Raw genomic sequence first — 25,586 nt, forward strand, 5'->3', positions numbered from 1 at the left:
TACTGAGGCTTATTCTCAGCCAATGGCGTAGCATCAATTCCCCTCAGAGGAATAGGAAATTCCAAAGGCTCCAGGACAAAACCACAGCGCCTGGCAAACGACAAATCCATCAGATTCAGGGCAGCACCCGAATCCACAAAAGCCATAACCGGGTAGGACGACAAAGAACAAATCAAAGTAACAGACAAAATAAATTTAGGCTGTATAGTACCAATGGTGACAGGTTTAGCAATTTTTTTTAAGCATTTAGAGCATGCTGAGATAACATGAGTAGAATCACCACAGTAAAAGCACAACCCATTTTGACGTCTATGACTTTGTCGCTCAATTCCTTATCTGCTTCATCCTGACCTTGAGAGATAGCCAGCAACGCTTTTTCTGCCTGATTCTCAAGATTAGGCTCCTCATAAAGCAGTCCAAGAGCCAGAAAAAATGCATCTACATTAAGCAATGCAGGATCTCCTGGCGCCAGAGAGAAAGCCCAATCCTGAGGGTCGCAACGCAACAAGGAGATAACAATTTTAACTTGCTGAGTGGAATCACCAGAGGAACGAGGTCTCAGAGATAGAAATAACTTACAATTATTCTTAAAATTTAGAAACCTAGATCTATCTCCAGAAAACAACTCAGGAATGGGTATCTTTGGTTCTGACATAGGGCTATGAATAACAAAATCCTGAATACTTTGCACCCGTGCAGTAAGATGATCCACACTAGAAGTCAGAGTCTGAACATTCATGTCTGCAGCTGAGCTCAAAACCACCCAGAGTTCAAGGGGATGAAAGAAGCTAAACAGATTGCAGCAAAGGAAAAACGGGAGGGAAAAAAAAAAATGTACTCAGGTCTTCTTTTTATCCCACTTCTGCGATGCATTAAACACTTTTTGGCCTGCTATACTGTTATGATCCTTAGTGGTTGAGGATCACAAATTACTCCAGCTAAGTAACAAACATAAGACAAGCTCTAGGGAGGTGGCAAACTGGACTGACCGCAAATCTGAACCTATCCAAACACATTAGAAGTAGCCGGTGAACGTGCCTAAAAATCCTAGACGTCTCGAGCCAGCCTGAGGAACTAACTACCCCTAGAGAGAAAGAAAGACCTCTCTTGCCTCCAGAGAAATAATCCCCAAAGATATAGAAGCCCCCAACAAATAATAACGGTGAGGTAAGAGGAAGGCACATACACAGGGGTGAAAGCAGATTCAGCAAATGAGGCCCACTAATACTAGATAGCAGAAAATAGAAAAGGGAATCTATGCGGTCAGTAAAAAACCCTTACAAAATATCCACTCTGAGATTTCAAGAACCCCCACACCAACTAACGGTGTGGGGGGAGAAACTCAGTCCCCTAGAGCAACCAGCAAGCGAGGAAATCACATTTTAGCGAGCTGGACTAAAAACATAATGAACGCTGATAATCAAAAAATGATCAAACAAAAACTTAGCTTGTCTTGGAGAGACTGGGAGCAAGGTAGACACAAGGAATCTGAAGAGCACTGAATACATTGATAGCAGGCAAGGAACTGAGTATCCAGGTGGGCTAAATAGGAAACCAACCAAGGATAACGAACCAGCTGATGCTGCAACTTGCAGAAAGACAACACTACACAGTACCGCTTGTGACCACTAGAGGGAGCCCAAAAATAGAGTTCACAACAGCTCCCATCCTGCGCCACCGTTCTGTAATTTGCTGCTACCATCCATATGCCCCATACGCTGCTCCATAAAGGTTGATGGCTCCCATAAGATGCTCCATAGTATATGCCTCATATGCTGCTCCATTATGGTTGATGGCCCCCATAAGATGCTCCATAGTATATGCCTCATATGCTGCTCCATTATGGTTGATGGCCCCCATAAGATGCTCCATAGTATATGCCTCATATGCTGCTCTATTATGGTTGATGTCCCCCATAAGATGCTCCATAGTATATGCCTCATATGCTGCTCCATTATGGTTGATGGCCCCCATAAGATGCTCCATAGTATATGCCTCATATGCTGCTCCATTATGGTTGATGGCCCCCATAAGATGCTCCATAGTATATGCCTCATATGCTGCTCCATTATGGTTGATGGCCCCCATAAGATGCTCCATAGTATATGCCCTGTATGCTGATCCATAAAGGTTGATGGCCCCCATAAGATGCTCCATAGTATTATATGCCCTGTATGCTGATCCCTAAAGGTTGATGGCCCCCATAAGATGCTCCATAGTATTATATGCCCTGTATGCTGATGCAATAAAAAAAAAAAACATACTCACCTATGGTCTCTGGGCGCCGAGTGCTGGGGGCCTGAGCAGGCGGGGATACCGGCGCGCTGTGGGGGTCAGGTGCCGGAGTCGCCGCTAGCTCAGACCCCCGACACTTGATATAGTCACCTGGCCCTGATCCTGTGCTGTGCGCTGCTCCCTTTTCCGGGTCCTCTGGCTGTGACTGTTCAGTCAGAGGGCGGCGCACATTAAGCGCGTCATCGCGCCCTCTGAACTGAACGTCACAGGCAGAGGATGTGGAGGACGGAGCGGCGTGCATCGGTGGAACGGGGGACAGGTGAATATAGCATACTCACCTTCCTGGCACGTCCCTGCTTCTCCATTGGAGATCGCGTTGTGCGTTCAGTGCTAACGCATACCGCGATCTCCTGGGAGCGTCACTCTGTGGGGTCCAGACTGCGCCGGCGCTTGCGCCTGTGCAGTCTATAAAGGCTTCGGACAGAGTGACGCTCCCAACGTTATATTATAGATAGGGGGGAGCCGGGATGCATATATATGGAGGGCCAGAATGGCTATATGGGGTAGCCAGGATGCATATATAAGTGGCTTCAAGATGGATATATGGAGGGAGCAAGGATGGATTTATGAGGTGGAGGCCAGGGCAATGGACCAGGATGGATATATGGAGATCCAGGAAAGATATGTGGGGGAGCAGGACAAGGAACATATGGGGGCCAGTATGGATAGCTTGGGGCAAAATGGATATCTGGGGGCCATGCTGCAGAAGGAACATAGGGGGCCAGGGACATAGGGGGCCAGGTTGGGGCATATTATAAAGTAAAGGGGGCCAGGCTGGATGAAATTATTAAATAAAGGGGGCCAGGATGGGCGAGATTATTAAATAAAGTGGGCAAGGATGAGGGACTTAATTACTGTTTGGGGGCCAGAATGAGGATCTTTAGGGTCTAATTAGGGACATCATTACTACTGTAATACAATTTACTTTTTAGAAAACTGTTTTCCTTGGAGGGAACAAAAGGGGGTTACTGTTACTCTGCAGGGCAGCACTACGTCACATTTTTTCTTCATCTGTCGTAGTATAGAAGTCAGGGAAAAAGTGGGGAAAGTGCTCTGGAAGTGATCAGCTATTGAGGACTGTGTTATTTTTTGCAGAGATGAGTCTTGGCTGGAAGAAGTGATGGCGGTCTGTGCTGGCTATAGAAAAAAAGCAAAGAAGAAGGACTTCAACTAGAGACATCACCGGCCCCTGTGTATAATGTCACTGGTGATCACTGTATTACCTGTCTACTGACACTATATACAGAGCTCCTATGCATATTGTCACTGGTGATCACTGTATTACCTGTACACTCTACGCTATATACAGAGCTACTGTGTTTAATGTCACCAGTGATCATTGTATTACCTGTACACTATATACAGAGCTACTGTGTATAATGTCCCTGGTGATCACTGTATTGCCTGTACACTATATACTGAGCTCCTGTGTATAATGTCACTGATGGTCACTGTATTACCTATACACCGACACTATATACTGAGCTCCTGTGTATAATTTCACTGGTGGTCACTATATTACCTGTACACTGACACAATATACAGAGCTCCTGTGCATAATGTCACTGTTACACTATATACAGAACTCCTGTGTATAATGTCACTGGTGGTCACGGTATTACCTGTATACTGTATATAGAGCTCCAGTGTATAATGTCACCAGTGACGACTGTATTACGTGTACACTATACACTATATACACAGCTCCTGTGTATAAAGTCACTGGTGATCACTCTATTACCTGTACACTGACACTATATACAGAGCTCTTGTGTACAATGTCACTGGTGGTAATAACATTGTTCTTAGTATTGTGGTTTGTATTCATGATCAGTATTTTAGTATTCATTCACTATGTGATGGTAATATGTGGTCTGGTCATGGTGTGGTGGTATTTATCCCCTATATGACGTATTATTCGGTCACTTTGTGGTGGTAATTTGTGGTCTGGTCACAGTATGGCAGTATTTATCCTCTGTATGTTGTATTATTCGGTCACTATGTGGTGGAATATGTAGTCTAGCTATAGTGTGGCGGTATTTCTCCTTGTATGTTGTATTATTTGGAGCCTATGTGCTGGTAATATGTAGTATTATTCAGTTACCATGTGATCTGTCCATGGTGTGTTGGTATTTCTTCTCTGTATGGGGTATTGTTGGGTTGGAATAATGAATTGTGTTAAATATGGCAGTCATCTGTTATCTCTGATATTAATTAGGAGAATATTCTTTATTTCCATTAGAGATTAGATACTTGGATCACAGTGTCAGAGATGCACTTACAGGGGTTCTCCTGTGAGAAAAATAATCACAGGATTAGTGATAACATAATTGATTGGTGGTGGTGGGGGTGTCTGACTGTTGGGACACAGTTGACAGAATGTGGAACTTTTATCCCCATTAGACTGGAGCGGTATGTCCAATTTAACCACCGATCCGTTCATTCACTCTGTGGCTGCGAGTTCTGCTCTTGTTTCTTTCTGGAAGCCCCCAAAGAGAATGAATGGGGCTGCTGTCAGACATCTGAACTGCTGCTCCATTTTAAAATGGGGATAAGTGGTCATGGGTAAAACTTCCTCATTCTTCCGATCAGTGTAGTTTCTAATGTTTGGACCAAAGTGATCACCTATCCTGTGAAGCCCATGGATCGGTGATAACTTGTTTTAAGCATAGAACCATTAATGTAAAATACCGTAATTGTAGATCCCAGTTATGGGGGTGCACAATAGATGTGCAGCAGCCGCCTGTGTTTTACAGTCGATGCTCCACTATAATGGGGATAACGACTGACAGATATTTGCATATAGCTGTAAGGTGGGCCCTTGAGTCCATTCCCATGGTGGGCCCCAGACACCCCAGTCTGACCCTGTATATCTATCTATCTATCTATCTATCTATCTATCTATCTATCTATCTATCTATCTATCTACAGTCATGGCCAAAAGTATTCACACCCCTGCAATTCTGTCAGATAATACTCAGTTTCTTCCTGAAAATGACTGCAAACACAAATTCTTTGGTATTATTATCTTCATTTAATTTGTCTTAAATGAAAAAACACAAAAGAGAATGAATCAAAAAGCAAAACATTGATCATTTCACACAAAACTCCAAAAATGGGCCAGACAAAAGTATTGGCACCCTCAGCCTAAGACTTGGTTGCACAATCTTTAGCCAAAATAACTGCGACCATCCGCTTCCGGTAACCATCAATGAGTTTCTTACAATGCTCTGCTGGAATTTTAGACCATTCTTCTTTGGCAAACTGCTCCAGGTCCCTGATATTTGAAGGGTGCCTTCTCCAAACTGCCATTTTTAGATCTCTTCACAGGTGTTCTATGGGATTCAGGTCTGGACTCATTGCTGGCCACCTTACAAGTCTCCAGTGCTTTCTCTCAAACCATTTTCTACTGCTTTTTGAAGTGTGTTTTGGGTCATTGTCCAGCTGGAAGACCCATGACCTCTGAGGGAGACCCAGCTTTCTCACACTGGGCCCTACATTATGCTGCAAAATTTGTTGGTAGTCTTCAGACTTCATAATGCCATGCACACGGTCAAGCAGTCCAGTGCCAGAGGCAGTAACCCCAAATCATCAGGGAACCTCAACCATGTTTGACTGTAGGGACCGTGTTCTTTTCTTTGAATGCCTCTTTTTTTCTCCTGTAAACTCTATGTTGATGCCTTTGCCCAAAAAGCTCTAGTTTTGTCTCATCTGACCAGAGAACATTCTTCCAAAATGTTTTAGGCTTCTTCAGGTAAGTTTTGGCAAACTCCAGCCTGGCTTTTTTATGTCTCGGGGTAAGAAGTGGGGTCTTCTTGGGTCTCCTACCATACAGTCGCTTTTCATTCAGACGCCGACGGATAGTACGGGTTGACACTGTTGTACCCTCGGACTGCAGGGCAGCTTGAACTTGTTTGGATGTTAGTCGAGGTTCTTTATCCAACATCCGCACAATCTTGCGTTGAAATCTCTTGTCAATTTTTCTTTTCCGTCCACATCTAGGGAGGTTAGCCACAGTGCCATGGGCTTTACACTTCTTGATGACACTGCGCACGGTAGACACAGGAACATTCAGGTCTTTGGAGATGGACTTGTAGCCTTGAGATTGCTCATGCTTCCTCACAATTTGGTTTCTCAAGTCCTCAGACAGTTCTTTGGTCTTTCTTTTCTCCATGCTCAATGTGGTACACACAAGGACACAGGAAAGAGGTTGAGTCAACTTTAATCCATGTCAACTGGCTGCAAGTGTGATTTAGTTATTGCCAACACTTGTTAGGTGCCACAGGTAAGTTACAGGTGCCGCTAATTACACAAATTAGAGAAGCATCACATGATTTTTCCAACAGTGCCAATACTTTTGTCCACCCCCTTTTTATGTTTGGTGTGGAATTATATCCAATTTGGCTTTAGGACAATTCTTTTTGTGTTTTTTCATTTAAGACAAATTAAATGAAGATAATAATACCAAAGAATTTGTGTTTGCAATCATTTTCAGGAAGAAACTGAGTATTATCTGACAGAATTGCAGGGGTGTGAATACTTTTGGCCATGACTGTATCTATCTATATCCTCTGTGTATGAATACAAAAACTTTTACACATCTGCTATATTTAAGGGCCTTAGGTTATCACGTGAATATAATTTATTATTGTAACCCATAATACTTTCATAACAAGGGATAAAAGATAGTGCCTGAATTGTTTTATTGTTCCTTGGTATGTGCATGAGTTGATTTTTTTATTACAAGGGCGCTTGCAGGGGAGTTCATTGCTCTCTCTACCTTTTTGTTTCATTCTGAGATCTCTTCTACAGGACTGACATATCTTCTTGCTGTTCCTGTGATATTCTGAACAGTGCCGATTCCTATAATACCCCTGACACCGGACAGGATGTTTAAATACCCTTCCCCCTGGCAGGTGCTATGCAGCAGTTTAGAGAAAAGAGAGCAGGTAAGTGGAAAACATTCCATGATGTGTGTCGATATTCTATACTGTATGCGTGGCATCATTGTGCTGTAAGGTAAGCTATAAGTTGTAGGATCTGAACAGTACAGTATGTTACACAATTTTCATATACAAGCCCTTCTAAATTCTGCCCCACCCATACCCCATCCTTGGCACTTCCACATCCATCCAAAAATACTCTCAGCTCACTTAACACTTTAAAATATTCCCAGATTAGCCCTTATTGAGAGTTGTGTGTAGATCCCTCCTCTGCCCTGGGTGTGTCACTGCCACTATGATCCCTGGTGTCTAACAGTCCCTAATCATGCACATTTTGCAAGTTCAGAGTAGAGAGCATGGACACTGGACATAAAGGGCAGCATCACAGGAATAAAAGGTGAGAGAAAGTGGAAGGAAACTAAATTAGCAGGGGTGGGTACAAGGAATGCCTGTAATGACAGTGATGACGAGGAGACACTAGGACTGTGCAGACGGAGGCTGAGGATGCAAAGGGCAGAGACAAAATATGTTGCCCACGAGATTAATATTGTGGGTAGATCAATATTGATTTTCATACAACTGTGTATAAGGTAAAAATGGAATTCATTCATAGGGAGTGGGGATTGTGGGGCTTCATAAGGGACAGAACTAAACAAGTGAGGACACGACAGAATAGTGTTACACTGAGCAGTTTATCAGGGTTAGAAATAGCCATCTGAGATGGGGTCAGCTTTAACACTGTAGAAAATAAGGTTTTTGTTGCCACATCTGACTACAAGCCACAATTAGTTTGTACAACATGTCTGTAGGACATATACATGTATGGGCATTATTCTGTACCGTCATTATTGTGAGGTTGCATCTCCTGGGAGAAACAATGGCCATGTTTATGTCCCAGTATTTTGGGCTGTTAGAGGCCCACTTTGTCCCAACACTATGGGGTCTTTCATGAATCTGCGATAGTCTCCCGTTTGCACCCTCACTTTAGTGGTGTTTGCATGGTGTGTACGTCTGTCTTCAGATGTGTAGTCAGCATGTTTGTGATGTTTGTCAGATGTTTAGTCATTCCTGGAATTATCAGCAGACTGTTATCAGCAGCATGCAGCACTACTGGACTATTCCTCATCATACCCCACCTTCCTATGTAGCCCAATGACGCCACCAAGTTAGCCACTAAATTAGGTTTAAACTTTTTCTTCCTTTATGTCTGACCAAACGAGTGATTTTACATCCATTTGTGTGTCCGTTACTGGGTGCCAATTAACTACTCGCAATTGTCAGGCAATACCATCAGTTCTTCCTCCTAGGCCTCCAATCATGCAGAAAACAAAGTATTCAACCTTCTAATGTAAAAGGCATCATTTACTAATGACTAATGGGGATACAATGCATGGGAGGCTAAAATAATACTGTTAGCATTTACTGACATTGTTGACTCTTGAAAATTGAAGCAGTACTGCAACTAAAAGGAGATAAAAGAGTTTCCTCAATTTGCAATTTGCTTTATATGGAAAAATAAGGTGTCTGAGAATATGAATGGTCTTTTGCTAGGATAGGCCATCAATGTCAGATCAGTGGTGTCTGACTCTTGTTACCTCCACTGGTCATGTATTTAAAGGGGCCCGTGTTATTGTGCTGCAGCCTCTTCATTGTTCAGAGGGCTCCATCTTCAGTGCCTTAATGTGTGCACTTAGTAGCCGATGTGCTGGGTATGGCAGCACTATCCTATTCACTTAAATCAGTCAGTGCTGCGACATCCACGTCAGACACTACTAACTAGCAGCTGATCGGCAAAGAGCCAGACCCCACCTATTTAATATTGGTGGCTTACCAAGACAATAGGCAACAGCATTCTCATCTGGGAAAAAACCTGCTTATCAATTCCTTTGTTTTTCAGTTTATCATTACATAGGAGCGTAGGGACATAGGACCTGAAATTACAGAGCAAAGTGTGCCTGGATGGGCCTGCGATGCTACTGCGCAGGTGCGAGATTTCATTGCGCCATGTGGATGACGCAGGATGCATCAGCCACTTCAATCAAATTCAGAGAACAGCAGTTAGAAAAACAGAGGAATCACAGACACCTCAGCAATAATCCCTATCAGATCCGATCATATTAATCTATAGAAAGCACAGGAGAAATTTGAATGGTATTTTTAGGAATATATACAGTATTCACCCCCCTTAGCTTTTTACCTATTTTATTACATTACAACCTGTGTTTAAATATTTTTGTAATCTGATCCATGTGTAATGCATCAGCACTAAATAGTCTAACTTTGTGAAGTGAAGTGAGAAAAATATAGGCATAAATTACATTTATGGCATCAAATAACTAAAAATTGCCATGTGCATAAGTATTCACGCCTTTTGCTAAGAAGCCCCTAAAAATTTCGAGTGCAAGCAATCACATTTATAAGTTACATGCTTAGGGAAAGGAAGTCCACCTGTGTGCAATCTAAGTGTCACATGGTCTGTCAGTATATACACACCTTTTCTGAAAGGCCACAAAGACTGCAAAACCATTAAGAGGCACCACTAACCAAACAACACTATGAGGACCAAGGAGATCTCCAAACATGTCAGGGACAAAGTTGTTTAGAAGTACAAGTCAGGGTTGGGTTATAAAAATAGATATCCCAATCTCTCATGATCCCCCGGAGCACCATCAAATCAATTATCTTCAAATGGAAAGAATATGGTACCACAACACACCTGCCAAGAGAAGGCTGCCCACCAGATCTCTCAGCATGGGCCGGGGGAGCAGCAGGGACAGGGAAAATGGTCAGAGTCAAGGGGAAAATGGATGGTGCGAAATACACGGTTGAGCAAAACCTGTTTTAGTCTGTCAGTAATTTGAGACTGGGACGGAGGTTCACCTTCCAACAAGACAATGACCAAAAGTGTTCTGCTAAAGCAACACCTTAGTGGTTTAAGGGGAAATGTGTAAATAGTTTGGAGTGGCCTGGTCAAAGCCCGGACCTTAATCCAATTGATATCTGTGGTCAGACTTGAAGATTGCTGTTCATTTGAGAAAACCATCTAACTTGAAGGAGCTGGAGCAGTTGCTTTGAGGTATGGGCAAAAATCCCAATGGCAAATGTGGAAAGCTTATAGAGACTTATCCAAAGTGAGTTGCAGCTGTAATTGCTGCGAAAGGAGGCTCCACAAAGTACTGCCTTTAGGGGGTTGAATAGTTATGCACATTGAAGTTTTCATTTATTTTATCCTATTTGTTGTTTGCTTCACCATAAAAAGAAAACCAAATGTTCACAGTTGTAGACATGTTCTTAAGAGCCAAAAAGAAATACTCCCATTAAAATTTATAAATCAATCTTTATTAAATACAAATTAACACAGCAATAAAAACAACAATAAAAAAGAAGGATAATTACGAATCAATTCCCATGCCTCTGGGAAATGTGCTCATCTGTTACATATGGTAATCAATCAAAAAATTGTGTTACTTAGTAGACATGATGTTTTTGAGCCCACACAGAGAAAGGTAAATCTGCGAATCACTATATAAATAAATACAAGAACATAATGAACATTAAACACCAGTAATAGACTACCTCCCCCTAGTGGACTATGTTTTTTATATGCCAATGCAGCTAATCAGATGCATCAATATCATTGGTCATCTGTGTGCTGGAAACATTGTCATGAAGTCTCCCAGCTGCGACATCCAGATGCATGCCCTCCCATGTAGACATGCCCTGGAGTGTGTCATGCAGGGGCAGAGCCAGAGTGACATCTTGATGACACATTGTCTAGGAAAATGTGACTCGAGATGCCCACAGCAAGTGCTGAGCTGCCAATGCACCAAGGAGTTCTCCATTCTGAGTACTCCTGCTCTAAAAGGTATTTCTATCTATCTATCATCTATCTATCTATCTATCTATCTATCTATACTATACATACATTTTTTATATGGCATTCACTAGCTTCACATTTTTTTGTAGCAGTGCTAGTTTTGTTTACACTGTCATCTCCCCTCGGTATGTGTTGGCCTCGTCAGTGTCACACTATCTTTCATTTTTGAAGCATTTGCACTTTATTCCCTGAATTGTGTGACATTTGTGGGGTGGATACATATCTATGTGCGCAGTGTCAGTGTTGACCCAAATGGCATTTACTCACTTTGCACTTTACTAGCATTTATTGCTCAATATATGTGTTTATACCCATTTTGAGTTTTGAGTACTAGACCACTAGGGGGAGGAAGTCTATTATTGATGTTTAATATTCATTATATTCATGTATTTATTTTCATAGTGATTCGCAGATTTACCTTTCTCTATGTGGGCTCAAAAACATCATGTCTATTAAGTAGCGTCATTTTTTGATTATGTAACAGATAGGCAATTTCCCGGGGGCATGGGAATTGATTGGTAATTGCCAATTTACTAGTCTCTGGAGTTTATACTTCTTCTATTGTTGTTTTTATTGCTGTATGTTAATTTCTATTTAATAAAGATTGATTATAAATTTTCATGGGAGTATTTCTTATCGGCTATCATGACTTGAATGCAACTTCTAGTTGCTCATAGGACTTTATTAGGCAAAAATGTGCTTTATATGAACTGATGCAAACCCTAAAAAAACTGTGAAATTCCAGGTTATAAGGTAGCAAAACAAAAAAATGCTGATGGGGGTGTGGGGGGTGAATACTTTTGCAAGCCACTGTAGGAGAAGTTAGGAGATGATAGACACATTTGTGGGCTGCAGTAAAGAAGTAGATAAATGTGGTGGTATTTGTTTAGATACTTAAAAACAGGTGCTATGTTAGCTGTAAACATACATGACTGCAATAACAGCACCAGTCTCTGATACAAGATGTCCATGGTTACATGAATTATCTGACAGGTTGCATATTTTTATGACAAAACAGGACTGAATTAACTATTTTGGTGCTTTCCTGTGAAAAGGTGGGGAAAAATATTTAGAGACTTTAACTGATTGGCAAATTATCAGCTGCAAAGGACTAATTAAGTTAAAATGAATATATTTATTTTTCACCTTGAACACCTATGGATGGTCATGTCACTTCTCTAGGCATAAAGCAGCTATAGGATCTACAGTGCATACCAGAGCCTACATCTCTGATCCTGGACCTCTATAATCTCTCCTCCCATTAGTGGTGTCTTGGAACCATTAGAACAACAAAGCTATAAATCTATGATCTCAAATACCCATGAATTACATAAATATCTAATCTCACCCTTCTAGACTTCACACCATGAATATCAAACTACAGTATTTATATTGGACATACAGAATTTCCAATATTCTTGGGTACTTAAATGTGTAGAGCGAGAAAAAGCCCTCCAAATTAATTGCCTTCTCTAAACAACTGTATCAAGCTACAAACTTAATGTTTTCTTTTTCCCACATAGCCTAAAAAGAGTGAAAATCACAGACAGCACATGCATGTCATCAGTGAACAATTTGTATACCATCCGTGATGAACACTAATGTATAGGAGAAGGTTTTCAATTTAATTTTTGTAGTTTTTCATCAGTGAAAATCACAGATGAAACACTGATGATAAAAACAGACTAAAGACAAACAGTCCATGCTTTTATTTATGTGAAAAATGATGGATGTCTAAATGAGGCATTAGGCAGGATAATCTGCCATTCCAGATTATCCTGGGTGAGGTGGAACTTCCATCATTTACCCTCATAAAACACATAAAACTTAGAAGCATTTTGCTATAGAATTGTGCTTTCCTTCTTGTTCTACATACAGCACCATCTTCGCCCCGGTGAAATTAGGTTAAATCTGTTCTCATGTCCATCTGGCGGACAGAGAAAAATGTTAGGCTAGTACTTATACATACGCTTCCTTGTTACCTTGAATACTAAACATTTTAATCTCTATCAAAAATGTATTTAAATAAAAAACAATATTTTGACAGTATGAGCACAATCCGACATCCGAACAAAACTGCCAAGGCGGAGAACAGGTTTAACCAAATAGGGATAGGCTACTTCATTTTGTTACTCCCTCCTGTTTTCTTTCCATGTTATGATATATTTCGATTGAATTGCTTTGTAGAAATAGATAGTTATAAGCAGTGTTTCAATTCTGGGAACATTTCATAGCATGCTTATAGGATGCCCCTATACATTATAAGCTTTGTTTATGAGTTATTGATTTACTTACGGTACCTTTCTCAACTATCTCAATGCTTTATGCTCAAGTCAGTTATCTTAATAAGAAGAAAATGTAGAGTATTCTCAGCATTAAAATTAGAAGTAATGATTAACTGTTTAGATTTCAGATGTGCTGATACAGTTCAATTCTGAATATACTTTAACCGGTCGTAAGGAATTTATGACAGGAGCCTTAATAAAACCTTGCGACTGAGTGTCATTGAAGGGGTTTTCCCATGAATGACATTTGTCATCAAGCCATATGATACGTGATAATGTAGACAATTTAAAACAATGTATTTTTTTTTATATCAGGTGCTTGAAAATGGAAAAGATGAAAACCCTCTTGTAACCACTTTAGTAGAAGAGCTCTCCATTGAGCAGTATGTCACAGATTCCAAGCCATTTCATATACAAACCTTAACAGAATGCAAGACAACAGTACAAATTGCTTCTACATTGCAAGAAATAATTATTAACACTGATAGTGACAAAACGTATGTTCCTGAAGATCAAGGCGCACACTTAACTGACTCACAGACCAACAGTGTTACCTCAGAATCCACCATGGATAGAGTCACCAGAAGGGTGTTCTCTTCTTCCTCAACTAAAAGTATTAATGGTTCTCAGCTAGATTTGTCTAACTCTTCTGATGAAAGAAAGGATGTGATGATTTCTCCAACAGATCGTCGTCTGAAAATCTTAAGAGAGGAGGAACGTTTTGATATACGGTCCCATCTTCCTGAAACTAGTCCAACAACATTATTTGTAGATAGTGATGGTGATGAAGATGATAAAGTTAGACCCCGGTCCCGTGAGATTACCCCAGAAAAAGCGCTAGAACTTGAGAAAAATCGTAGAGACATCATTAAAAAACAAGGCCAACGTAAAAGTTTAGGCACAGAAGATGTGATTAGCATAAGCATAAAAAATAGTGGCTCAGTCTCAAACATAGATGTTACTGGTGTAGAAGGCGATCAGAACAAGCCAAATATAAACACAGAACAGATACATTTTGAATCTGCAAGACAGCAATTTTTAAAGTTGGAAAAGGAGAGGAATAGTCTTCCCATAACTCCTCGTCCTCAACCAAGGCCATTTAGGCCTAATACAAGTTCTTTACGTGAAAATTATGAGGTGCCAAAAGAGCAGGAAAACCAGGAAAATAAACCATCTAAAGATGAGCACATTTCAACCAGAGAAATGACTAAAGACACACACTCAACTCTTCTCCCTGAACAACAGTTCTATAAAACTCTGTCTGCAGATAATGGAGAGCTAGAGAAGTTGGCACAGGAGATAGAAAAGGAAAAGGAGAGCACTCCTAACCCCAGTGATGAAACACCTATACAAAGGGAAATTCGCTTAACCTTGCAGAGAGAGGAAAGTTTACGGAAAGAAAGAGGAATTTTAAGTTCAGGGAAAACAACCGAGATCATAGAAATTTCCATAAATCCTGTGCTTGCTAATTCACCTGATATGGAGCATCCTAAACACAGGCCCCTCACCTTATTGTACATACAAAGAGAGATTGAAAAAGAGGTTCAGAGAGAGGCTGATCTTAAAAGTGAAGGTAGAGTGGCAGGTCTTTATGATAAAGGTAGTGCCCAGGAACTAGATAAGCGCAGAAAGTTGTTTGAGCAACCAGATGAAATACTGGTTCAGCCACAAGGAAATAGCACCAAAATCATAACCAAAGAAGCAACATACAACATAAAAGAGGATACGCCACAAGTAGATTTGGTACCTGATACTAACACAAACAACTGGACAGATTTAAACTCTGCTCAACCCTACAGTGTACGAATGAACTGGAAGCCAGCCCCATTCAATGCCTACAGAAACAGAAGGCTCAGTGCAGACAACATTTTAGATATAAAGACCCCTCTTACAAAATCTGCAGAAAAGGAGTCTGCAGAGGAAACCTTTGTATTGCACAAAGAGAATTTCAATGTTCAACCTTTGAAATTTCGCCTACATGTTCATGAAGACGATGAAACAGATCAAAAGAGAGGCCTTCAGGAGAAGTACAACACTAGGCTAAGGCCTTCACTTTCCAACATCATTGAGCAAGAAATTCAACAAACATTAGAAAGGGATCGAGAACTCCAAGAAGAGAGAAGAAAAAGTGGACTTCCTCCATTAACCATACATAATGAGAATGAACTAAACACCCCACACAATGGATATGACACACATGGGAGTTCAGCATTATCCTCAAGTAAGCAAATTTAACTTTATATTTCACCTTACCATGCAATCTATGCATATTTTACTCTTCAATATATATCATTGTGTGTATAAAATATATTTTGTTTTATATCTGTATTTGTTTTCTTAGATGCTTCACACACACGGACTCCTGCACCATGGAAAGGTACTCTGGGCAGTAAATCAATGAATTATGATAGCTCCACTCTCCCGATTTTTAAACGAGAGTACTCCAAGTTTCAAGATAAAGACAATTTAAAAAGGCATGAAAACCGGGTAGGTAGCTTGTGTTAAAAAGGATTAAGCATATTAATTGTAAACAGTTTTGGGGTATAAAGGCAAACAGCTCTTTGGAACCTGTAGATATTGTCATGCCACAATTATGTGCAAACTTTATTTCTGATTTTTATGAGGTTGTAAAAAAGGGCGAAGCATAAGAATGCCTCTTTTGGTTGTGTTAGAAAAAAAGACTTTGTACTGATTCAATGTTAAGGTAGAAAATCATGTTTTATAGGTGTTGCATAAATATTACCCCTGCCTATCTTACCCCTGCCTATCTTACTCACGCATTAGAAGAATACAGGTTTAATACTAGTAATGTGCTAAATAGTTACCAAAGATACAAAACATACATTTAACATTAAAATGCCTCCTCATTCTTAAAGAAGAATTTACCATGTCGTAATGCTTTTAGATAATATAGTGCACCTGGATAGTATATAGCCAGATAGTATACTGGTGATTCTCACAAAATTATAATATCATCAAAAAGTTAATTTATTTCAGTTCTTCAATAGAAAAGTAAAACTTATACATTGGGTATGGAAAGTATTCAGACCCCTTTAAATTTTTAACTTTTTGTTTCATTGCAGCTATTTGATAAATTCAAAAAAGTTATTTTTTCTCATTAATGTACACTCTGCACCCCATCTTGACTGAAAAAAACAACTGTAGTATTTTTTGCAAATTTATTAAAAAAGAAAAACTGAAATATCACATGGTCATAGGTATTCAGATGCTTTGCTCAGTATTGAGTAGAGGAACCCTTTTGAGCTAGTGCAGCCATGAGTCTACTTGGGAATGATGCAACCAGTTTTTCACACCTGGATTTGGGGATCCTCTGTCATTCTTCCTTGCAGATCCTCTCCAGTTCCGTCAGGTTGGATGGCGAACGTTGGTGGACAGCCATTTTCAGGTCTCTCCAGGGATGCTCAATTGGGAATAGGTCAGGGCTCTGGCTGGGCCAGTCAAGAATGGTCACAGAGTTGTTCTGAAGCTACTCCTTTGTTATTTTAGCTGTGTCCTTAGGTTCATTGTCTTGTTGGAAGGTGAACCTTCGGCCAAGTCTGAGGTCGAGAGCACTCTGGAAGAGATTTTATCCAGGATATCTCTGTACTTGGCCGCATTCATGTTTCCTTCAATGACAACCAGTCGTCCTGTCCCTGCAGCTGAAAACACCCCCATAGCATGATGCTGCCACCACCATGTTTCACTCTTGGGATTGTATTGGGCAGATGATGAGCAGTGCCTGGTTATCTCCACACATACCGCTTAGAATTATCACCAAAAGGTCTATCTTCATCTCATCAGACCAGAGAATGTTATTTTGCATATTCTGGGAGTACTTCATGTGTTCTTTAGCAAACTCTATGTGGGCTTTCATATGTCTTGGACTGAGGAGAGGTTTCCGTCGGGCCACTCTGCCATAAAGGCCTGACTGGTGGAGGGCTGCAGTGATAGTTGACTTTGTGGAACTTTCTCCCATCTCCCTACTGCATCTCTGGAGCTCAGCTGCAGTGATATTGGGGTTCTTCTTTGCCTCTCTCATCAAGGCTCTTCTCCCACGATTGCTCAGTTTGACTGGATGGCCAGGTTTAGGAAGACTTCTGGTTATCCCAAACTTCTTCCATTTAAGGATTATGGAGGCCACGGTACTCTTAGGAACCTTGATTAATGTAGAAATTCTTTTGTAACCTTGGCCAGATCTGTGCCTTGCCACAATTCTGTCCCTGAGCTACTTGACCGGCTCCTTTAACCTCATGATTCTCATTTGGTCTGACATGCACAGTGAGCTGTGAAGTCTTTTATAGACAGGTGTGTGCCTTTTCAAATCAAGTCCTATCAGTTTAATTAAACACAGCTGGACTCCAATGAGGAAGTAGTAGTCTGAGCTAAGGGTCTGAATACTTATGACCATGTGCATTTCAGTTTTTCTTTTGTATTAAATTTGCAAAAATTTCTACATTTCCATTTTTTTCAGTCAAGATGGGGTGCAGGTTGTATATTAATGTGAAAAAAATGAACTTTTTTGAACTTACCAAATGGCTGCAATGAAACAAAGAGTGAAAAATTTAAAGGGGTCTCAATACATTCCATACCCACTGTATATTATATAGAGTCATTACAAACAAAGTGATCTACTTCAAGTGTTTTATTTCTGTTAATGTTGATGATTATGGCTTACAGCCAGTGAAAACCCAAAAGTAATTATCTCCGTAAATTAGAATTCTTTATAACACCAACTTGAAAAAGGATTTTAAAATCCAAAATGTTGGCCTACTGAAATGTATGTTCCGTAAATGCACTCAATATTTGGTCGGGGCTCCTTTTGCATCAATTACTATATCAATGCAGCGTTGCATGGAGGCGATCAGCCTGTGGCACTGCTGAGGTGTTATGGAAGCCCAGGTTTCTTTGATAGCGGCCTTCAGCTCATCTGCATTGTTGGGTCTGGTGTCTCTTATCTTCCTCTTGACAATACCCCATAGATTCTCTGTGGGGTTAAGGTCAGATGAGTTTGCTGGCCAATCAAGCACAGTGATACTGTTGTTTTTAAACCAGGTACTGGTACTTTTGGCAGTGTGGACAGCTGCCAAAAGTCCTGCTGGAGAATGAAATTTCCATCTCTAAAAAGCTTGTCGGCAGATAGAAGCATGAAGTGCTCTAAAATTTCCTGGTAGACGGCGGCGCTAACTTTGTTCTTGATTAACCACACAGGAACTACACCAGCAGATGACATTCTAGTTTCAGTCATGGGGGTGCCACCGACGAGGTTTAATTCACCATTCTCTGCATAGAAAGCAGCAGCTGTAATCATGCCCCTGGCACTGACTGACAGCCAAACCTAATGAAGAGCCATTGTCAGGGCACAGTTACAGCAGGGACATGCCATATGACATAAATATGTCATATGTCATAAAGGGATTAATGTAGTTTTAAGGCGACCAGGGAGGTAGTTGTGGCAACTGGTTGTTCTGTTCTCACACCCTGGCACCCCACAGATAAAATACAGTGTCCCTTTGGCTGCAGGTGCAGGGTGCACAGCAGCACACTTATGTTCACTGTCAGAGTCCCTTCAAGCTCTGTCATCCCGGCTCCGCGTTCCTCAGCGCCACAAAATATCCCAGAGACACAGTTCTTTTCCAAAAGTTGAACTTTACTATTCAGTAGGGCATTAATCACATTTGCAGCACAAACTTCACAAAGGGACATCTACTGATCTCTCTCTGCCTTCTGGGAAGCCTCTATCCTTCCTGTTAGCTCTATCTCTCTTCTTATGGCAATCCCGGCCTTATTTCTAGACAATCTCTGCCTCGTCCATATTTCCCGTGTCACCAGCTCTCTGCCATCCCCTTGCCCGGTTCCAATAAGGTGCCAGGAATGCCTTCTCAGCTACTCCTGCCCCGGCTGTAGAACCCAGATTCTTTTTGGGACGGTCTGTTTTAAGCTGGTACCCGTCGGCATGATCCTCAGCCTGGGGTCCCTTCCTGCTGTAGCAGCTCTATCCCCACAGCCGATTGACCATCTGCTCTCACTGCTGCATGCACCTTGCCCTGGGCAAGGCTGCCTGGGCTCTGCTGCCTAACCAGGAAGTGTCTCTCTTATCTTCCCTTGCTTCTGCACTGCACTGCCCTATAGCTCCTCCCAACTACTATACCCCTATGCTGCTTGTACCTTACTAACACTCCTATTTATTCTATTCCATTCCCTATCTCTATGATGCCCCTACTATTCTAATCCCCCTACAGTCCTATACTACCTAAGATTCTATCTTTACCCTAGTTCTATACGGAACACATATTAAAGAGATCCACATGACAGTACATGGCACATAACAAATACATTTACTTTAATGAAACATGAGGTGCTGCACGTCATCATGTGAACAGAGTCCAGGGGAGAGGAGGCATGTGAGGGTCTCCTCCACCTCCTTACATAGTCTGCAGTCATAAATCAGTTAAAGAGAATCTGCCACCTACTTTTTCCTATATAAGCTGTGGCCACCGCCATCAGGGGCTTATCTACAGCATTCTGTAATGCTGTAGATAAGCCCCCGATGTAACCTGAAAGATAAGAAAAACAAGTTAGATTATGCTGATCTGGGGGTTGCAGTCCAGTGCGGTCCAGTCCGATGGGCATCGCGGTCCGGGTCCGGCACCACCCATCTTCATGCGATGATGTCCTCTTCCTTGCTTCTGTTGTGGCTCTTGTGCAGACGTATTTTATCTGCCCTGTTGAGGGCAGCGTAAAGTACTGCAGTGCGCAGGCGTTGGGCTTCTCGGACCTTTCCCGGCACCTGCGCACTGCACTGCAGGAGCAGCCGACCACAGATTGATGTAGCAGGAGCAGTTGAGCCAAATTCCCAGGTTAGTGTAGCAAGAGCTGCTGTCCGTTACACTGCTGAGTGCAGGACACAAGGCAGAGTGGAGTGAGTTTGGATGAGACGTCTTCCTTCTCCCCACATATCATTCTGTATATTCCTGTACAGCTCTTCGTTGTGAGCACTGACTGAGTGTAACAGGTGCCGCTCCCAGCTACATTGGTGAGTGGGTGGTGCGGCATCATTTATCATTCATGGGTTTATGTAGCTCCTTAATGCAGGGAGTTATTATCACCTCTCAGAGCAGATCACCTGCTTAGTCTTTAAGGCTGCTTTCACACATTAGTTTTTTGCCATTAGGCACAATCCGGCGAACTTTGAAAAAAACGGATCGGCCAAAAATTGCCGCCGGATCCGTTTTTTTCTCATAGACTTGTATTAGCGCCGGATTGCAACAGATGGCCTCACGTTTCATCCGTTTTTCACCGGATCTGTCGAAAATTGGTTATCCGGTGGCCGGAGAAAACGGACACAGTAATGTTTTTTGTGTCCATCGAAAAAACGCACAGCGATGGATTCGGCGCCATCTGGCCTTTGCTAGAATGGAAGCCTGTGGTGCCGGATCCGTCCAATGATGGAATCCGGCGATGGATTCCATATTTTTAAACTGACCATGCTCCGATTTTTGCTTTTTCCATTCTGGTCTCTCTCTCTCGCTCTCTCTCTCCTCCCCAGGATCCAAAATAGCCGGAGGATCCGAATAGTTGGATCTGTTTTTTGCAAAATTCGCCGGATTGAGCCTGACATCACAAAAAACTTATGTGTGAAAGCACCTAAGAGACAGGAGGACAGAAAGATCATTGTTGATAGCCTTCCTATCCACAGAAGATAGGACTGTGTAATCAAAATATTGGAAAAGGTGAAGCACAAGAGCACTTTATAAAGAATCCATAGTAATACACCTCTGCTGATAGCATGCAATCAGCATAATGGATCAAAAGCTTGTGGATATTGAATAATATCCCATATATCACAGCTGCTACCCATGAATAGTGACAATATTTCTGGGTCCACACCTGCAATTAGAATAGCTCCACTGGTGGATTGAGTGTGATGAAATAACTGAATAATGTCCCAAATATGACAGTTGTAAACTTTGGATATTGATAATACCGCTATTTCACACTCGCAAAAATAACTGCTCTGCCAGTGGTTCATTTGTTTGATAATAGAAAATTATGAAGACAGTGAATAAGTTTTGATTGTAGGAATAATTATTAAATGTTGCATTTTAAAATATTTTACTCCTATTGGATTAGTCAGTGAAATTTTGTTAATTAATATTGGGGACATTTTCTTATTGCTTAAACGGTGAACTTGCTAAGTGTCGCCTCCCCGACATTGTTTACCAAGCACAGTTCAGATTTTTCTCTGTGGCTGTACCTAATATTATAATAAACTATAGTTTTGTCCAACTCAAATGAATATAACTGAACTTCTGTGCCAGGCACAGCACCCACTAATAGAACAAGGTTATGCATTGTAAATAGCGAAGAGGACGCAATGCTCTATGGCAGTGGAGTAACTTGAAACTCATGGGCCCTGTAAGAGTCATGTCGGTCTGGTAGTCGGGGGCAGGTATATCTCGCCCAGGTATTTGTCCTATGTGAATTAGGCCGCTCAGTATCTTCAGGATACCGAGGGGTTAATAAGTGCAGGAATAAAGGCTGACCAGCTGGAGGTTTCAGGTGTCAGCCTGGGGCACACAGAATGCCTGTCTGTGTGAGACAAACGTGAGTGAGAGCTGTGCTCATGATCTGTGTAATGTTAGCTGGGAGGGAGAAGCCCCCCCAGTTGTTAGATAGCAACGTATTTGTTTAGTTAGCGCCGGACAGGCTAGGATTTATTTTTATGTTTTGTTTTCTGTATTTGCTTTCACTTTAATAAACCTGACCTGAGGTCAGTCAACTTGGAAACCTGCTGTCGCCTCAGAGTTCAATGCACAAACCACGTGACCTTTGACCCCAGCAAAGGCGATCCCGGAGTGTTTTGTCACATTGTGGTGGAGAACGCGGGCAACGCGTGGCACAGCCGACAGTATGGAAGACGTGGTGAAAGCCCTAGTACAGGCCACTGCGGCACAGCAGGAAGCTAATCGCTTGATGGCCGCACAGCTGAAGCAGTTACTGGACATGACGGCTGCAGACCGCCAGCTTCTCCAACAGGTGGCGCAACGCTTGGTGAGCATACCTGAGGTTGACCCGGAAGCAGAGTCCAGGAGGATCTATGTGAGTCGATACTGGCAAAAGCTGACCGCAGAAGATGACGTCGAGGCGTACCTGACAACGTTTGAGCGGACAGCGTTGAGAGAGAAGTGGCCGAAGGAACGATGGGCCGATCTAATTGCTCCGTTTCTCTCCGGTGAGGCCCAAAAAGCTTACCATGACTTGGACCCGGAAGTCACTCAGGACTTTGAGAGGCTGAAAACTGAGGTCCTGGCCCGGCTGGGTGTGACGACGGCTGTCCGTGCACAGAGGGTACATCAGTGGACCTATCAGCAAGATAAACCGCCGCGATCGCAGATGTTCGACCTGATGTACTTGATAAAGAAATGGCTGCAACCCGAGGTACTGACAACTCCGGAGATAATCCAGCGGGTCGTTCTGGACAAGTACCTGAGAGTACTACCACCGGCGCTGAAAAAGTGGGTGAGCCAAGGAAATCCCGCGACAGCAGATCAACTGGTGGACTTGGTGGAGCGTTATTCCGTGGCGGAAGGACTTCCTGATGATACCGCTACTACCCGAACTGTACCTCCTCCTCGTGGAACCGGTAAGACTGTTCCAGGGACTGCGGGGGAAGGAAAATTGCCAAAAACTGTGGGGGAGGAACACGGGACTGCTCGCACCCCGAGATCAAGGGTGTCGGACTCTGGTTTCAATAGGGGGCTTGTTAGGTGTTTCCGTTGCCATGAGAAGGGCCATGTTTCTGCGAACTGTCCTGTTACCACTGAACCCATGCACTGCGACGTTACGGACTCTAAGAAACACATGTCTTTGGTTACACGGCTAGTAAGTGTGAATGTGGGTCAAAATGATACAGTAAAACATCTGTGTGAATTGTCTGTAGATGGGAAAAATGTTGTGGCATTACTAGACTCTGGAAGTGTGGTGACTCTAGTGAAAGCCAGTCTGATAGCGCGTCCAACTAGTCCGTCTGACAAGTTTTCTGTAACGTGTGTGCATGGTGACACCTGCTCATATCCTACAGCGGTCATATGTATCTCCACTCCCTATGGGTCTGTGCAACACAAAGTGGGACTCGTTCCCGCATTGTTACAGGATATAATCTTGGGCAGGGATTTTCCTCTTTTCTGGCAGTTGTGGGAGAATCAGTTGCTCCTTCACGGTAGCTGTGACCGTGAATCTTCTCCCATGCTACCTGGAGGTCCCGAGCTCCTGGAGGAGACCCCACAGGAAGATGTTGCTGGGGAGATTAGTGAATCTAACCTTCAGTACCCCTTCTCAGTTATGGCGGGGGAAACTGTGGAAACTCAGTGAGAGGCGGAGGCAGACAGCCATCCCGCACCCTGCCTACCAGATTTGAGAGTCCAGTTGGATGACTTCCACAGCGAACAAATGAAAGATCCTACCCTGACTCAGGCTAGGAAAAATGTAAAAATGATAGATAGCGTACCCGTAGAACCTGACACTAGGCTAGCGTACCCGTACATGGTTCTTGAAAATGATTTACTCTACCAGGTAGAAAAAAAAAGGGGAAGACACTGTGCAGCAGTTAGTGGTACCCAAACCTTATCGGCGGAAGGTACTGGACCTGGCCCACGGACATATAATCGGGGGACATCTGGGGGTACAAAAAACCACAGAAAGAATATTGCATTGTTTTGTGTGGCCTGGAATACACAATGATGTGCGTAACTATTGTGAGTCCTGTCCAGAGTGCCAAATCTCGGCACCTAAACCTCGGTACTGTAGCCCTTTGGTACCCCTCCCTATCATTGGGGTCCCTTTTGAGAGAATTGGGATGGATTTGGTTGGGCCCCTTCCTCGGTCCGCACGTGGGCACCAACATATCCTCGTCATCATGGACTATGCCACTCGCTACCCGGAAGCCATCCCTTTGCGGAACACTGCTACCAAAACGATCGCCAAATAATTGGTGCAAGTGTTTAGTCGGGTAGGAATTCCAAAACAGATACTCACCGACCAGGGGACTCCCTTTATGTCGAGGGTAATGAAGGAGCTCTGCAGACTCTTACAAATAGATCCGTTGCGTACATCTGTCTATCACCCTCAAACAGATGGGTTGGTTGAGCGGTTCAATAAAACCTTAAAACAGATGCTCCGGAAGGCGATAGACAAAGATGGAAAGAACTGGGATTACTTGTTACCCTATTTGCTGTTTGCCATTAGGGAAGTTCCCCAATCTTCCACAGGGTTCTCGCCTTTCGAGCTATTATACGCCCGTCGTCCCCATGGACTGTTGGACATCGCAAAAGAAACCTGGGAAGGTCAAGTCACTCCCTTTAGAACGGTGATAGACCATGTAACGCAAATGCAGGACCGTATTGCTGCTGTCATGCCCATTGTTAGGGAACATATGTTACAGGCCCAGGGAGCCCAGAGGCTAAGTTATGATAGAGGCGCCAAGGTCCGTACGTTTGCACCCGGGGATAGGGTGTTGATCCTAATCCCTACGGTGGATAGTAAATTTCTGGCGAAATGGCAGGGCCCCTTTGAGGTCATGGAACGAGTTGGAGAAGTGAACTATAAAGTGCACCAGCCTGGTAAGAGAAAACCAGAACAGATTTATCATGTGTATCTGATAAAACCCTGGAAAGACCGCGCTGCCCTAACAGCGGATCTGCCCCGTCCGGTTTGCTCACCTACCGTACCGGAGGTGCAGATTGCCGAGACTCTCTCTGAACGACAAAAATCTGAGGTTAAGCAGTTTTTGTTACAGAACCAACAGTTTTTCTCGGAAAAACCTGGCCAGACTAGGCTAGTGAAACATGAGATTGTCACAGAGCCTGGCGTCACAGTTCATGTGAAGCCGTACCGGATTCCGGAAGCACGCCGTGAAGCCGTCTCCCGGGAGGTGAAGGCAATGTTGGACTTAGGAGTCATTGAAGAGTCGCACAGTGCCTGGTCCAGTCCAATCGTGTTGATACCTAAGCCGGATGGCTCTATAAGGTTTTGCAATGACTTTAGGAAACTGAATGCGGTTTCTAAATTTGATGCCTACCCTATTCCCCGGGTCGATGAGTTGATCGATCGGCTGGGTAAAGCCCGATACATTACGACCCTGGATCTAACAAAGGGGTACTGGCAGATCCCTCTGGCCGAGGCGGCCAG

At 42.8% G+C, this 25,586-nt stretch overlaps 1 protein-coding gene across 4 annotated transcripts in view; it reads left to right on the plus strand.

Moving 5' to 3' along the window:
• Nucleotides 1–25,586, plus strand: part of MISP (mitotic spindle positioning) — a 117,644-nt gene that overhangs the window by 87,593 nt on the left and 4,465 nt on the right. For 2 of the 4 annotated variants that reach the window (XM_077254327.1, XM_077254337.1), the window contains exons 2-4: nt 7,108–7,244; nt 13,716–15,621; nt 15,742–15,887. In XM_077254327.1, coding sequence (XP_077110442.1) covers nt 7,185–7,244; nt 13,716–15,621; nt 15,742–15,887 — 2,112 coding nt within the window. In that variant the 5' untranslated portion in view covers nt 7,108–7,184. Of the gene's footprint in view, nt 1–7,107; nt 7,245–7,529; nt 7,636–10,963; nt 11,104–13,715; nt 15,622–15,741; nt 15,888–25,586 lie in introns of those variants that run through there. The other 2 variants (XM_077254340.1, XM_077254345.1) reach the window with 2 other exon arrangements.

Source organism: Ranitomeya variabilis, chromosome 1, assembly GCF_051348905.1.
Source record: "Ranitomeya variabilis isolate aRanVar5 chromosome 1, aRanVar5.hap1, whole genome shotgun sequence".
Classification (NCBI taxonomy): Eukaryota; Metazoa; Chordata; class Amphibia; order Anura; family Dendrobatidae; genus Ranitomeya; species Ranitomeya variabilis.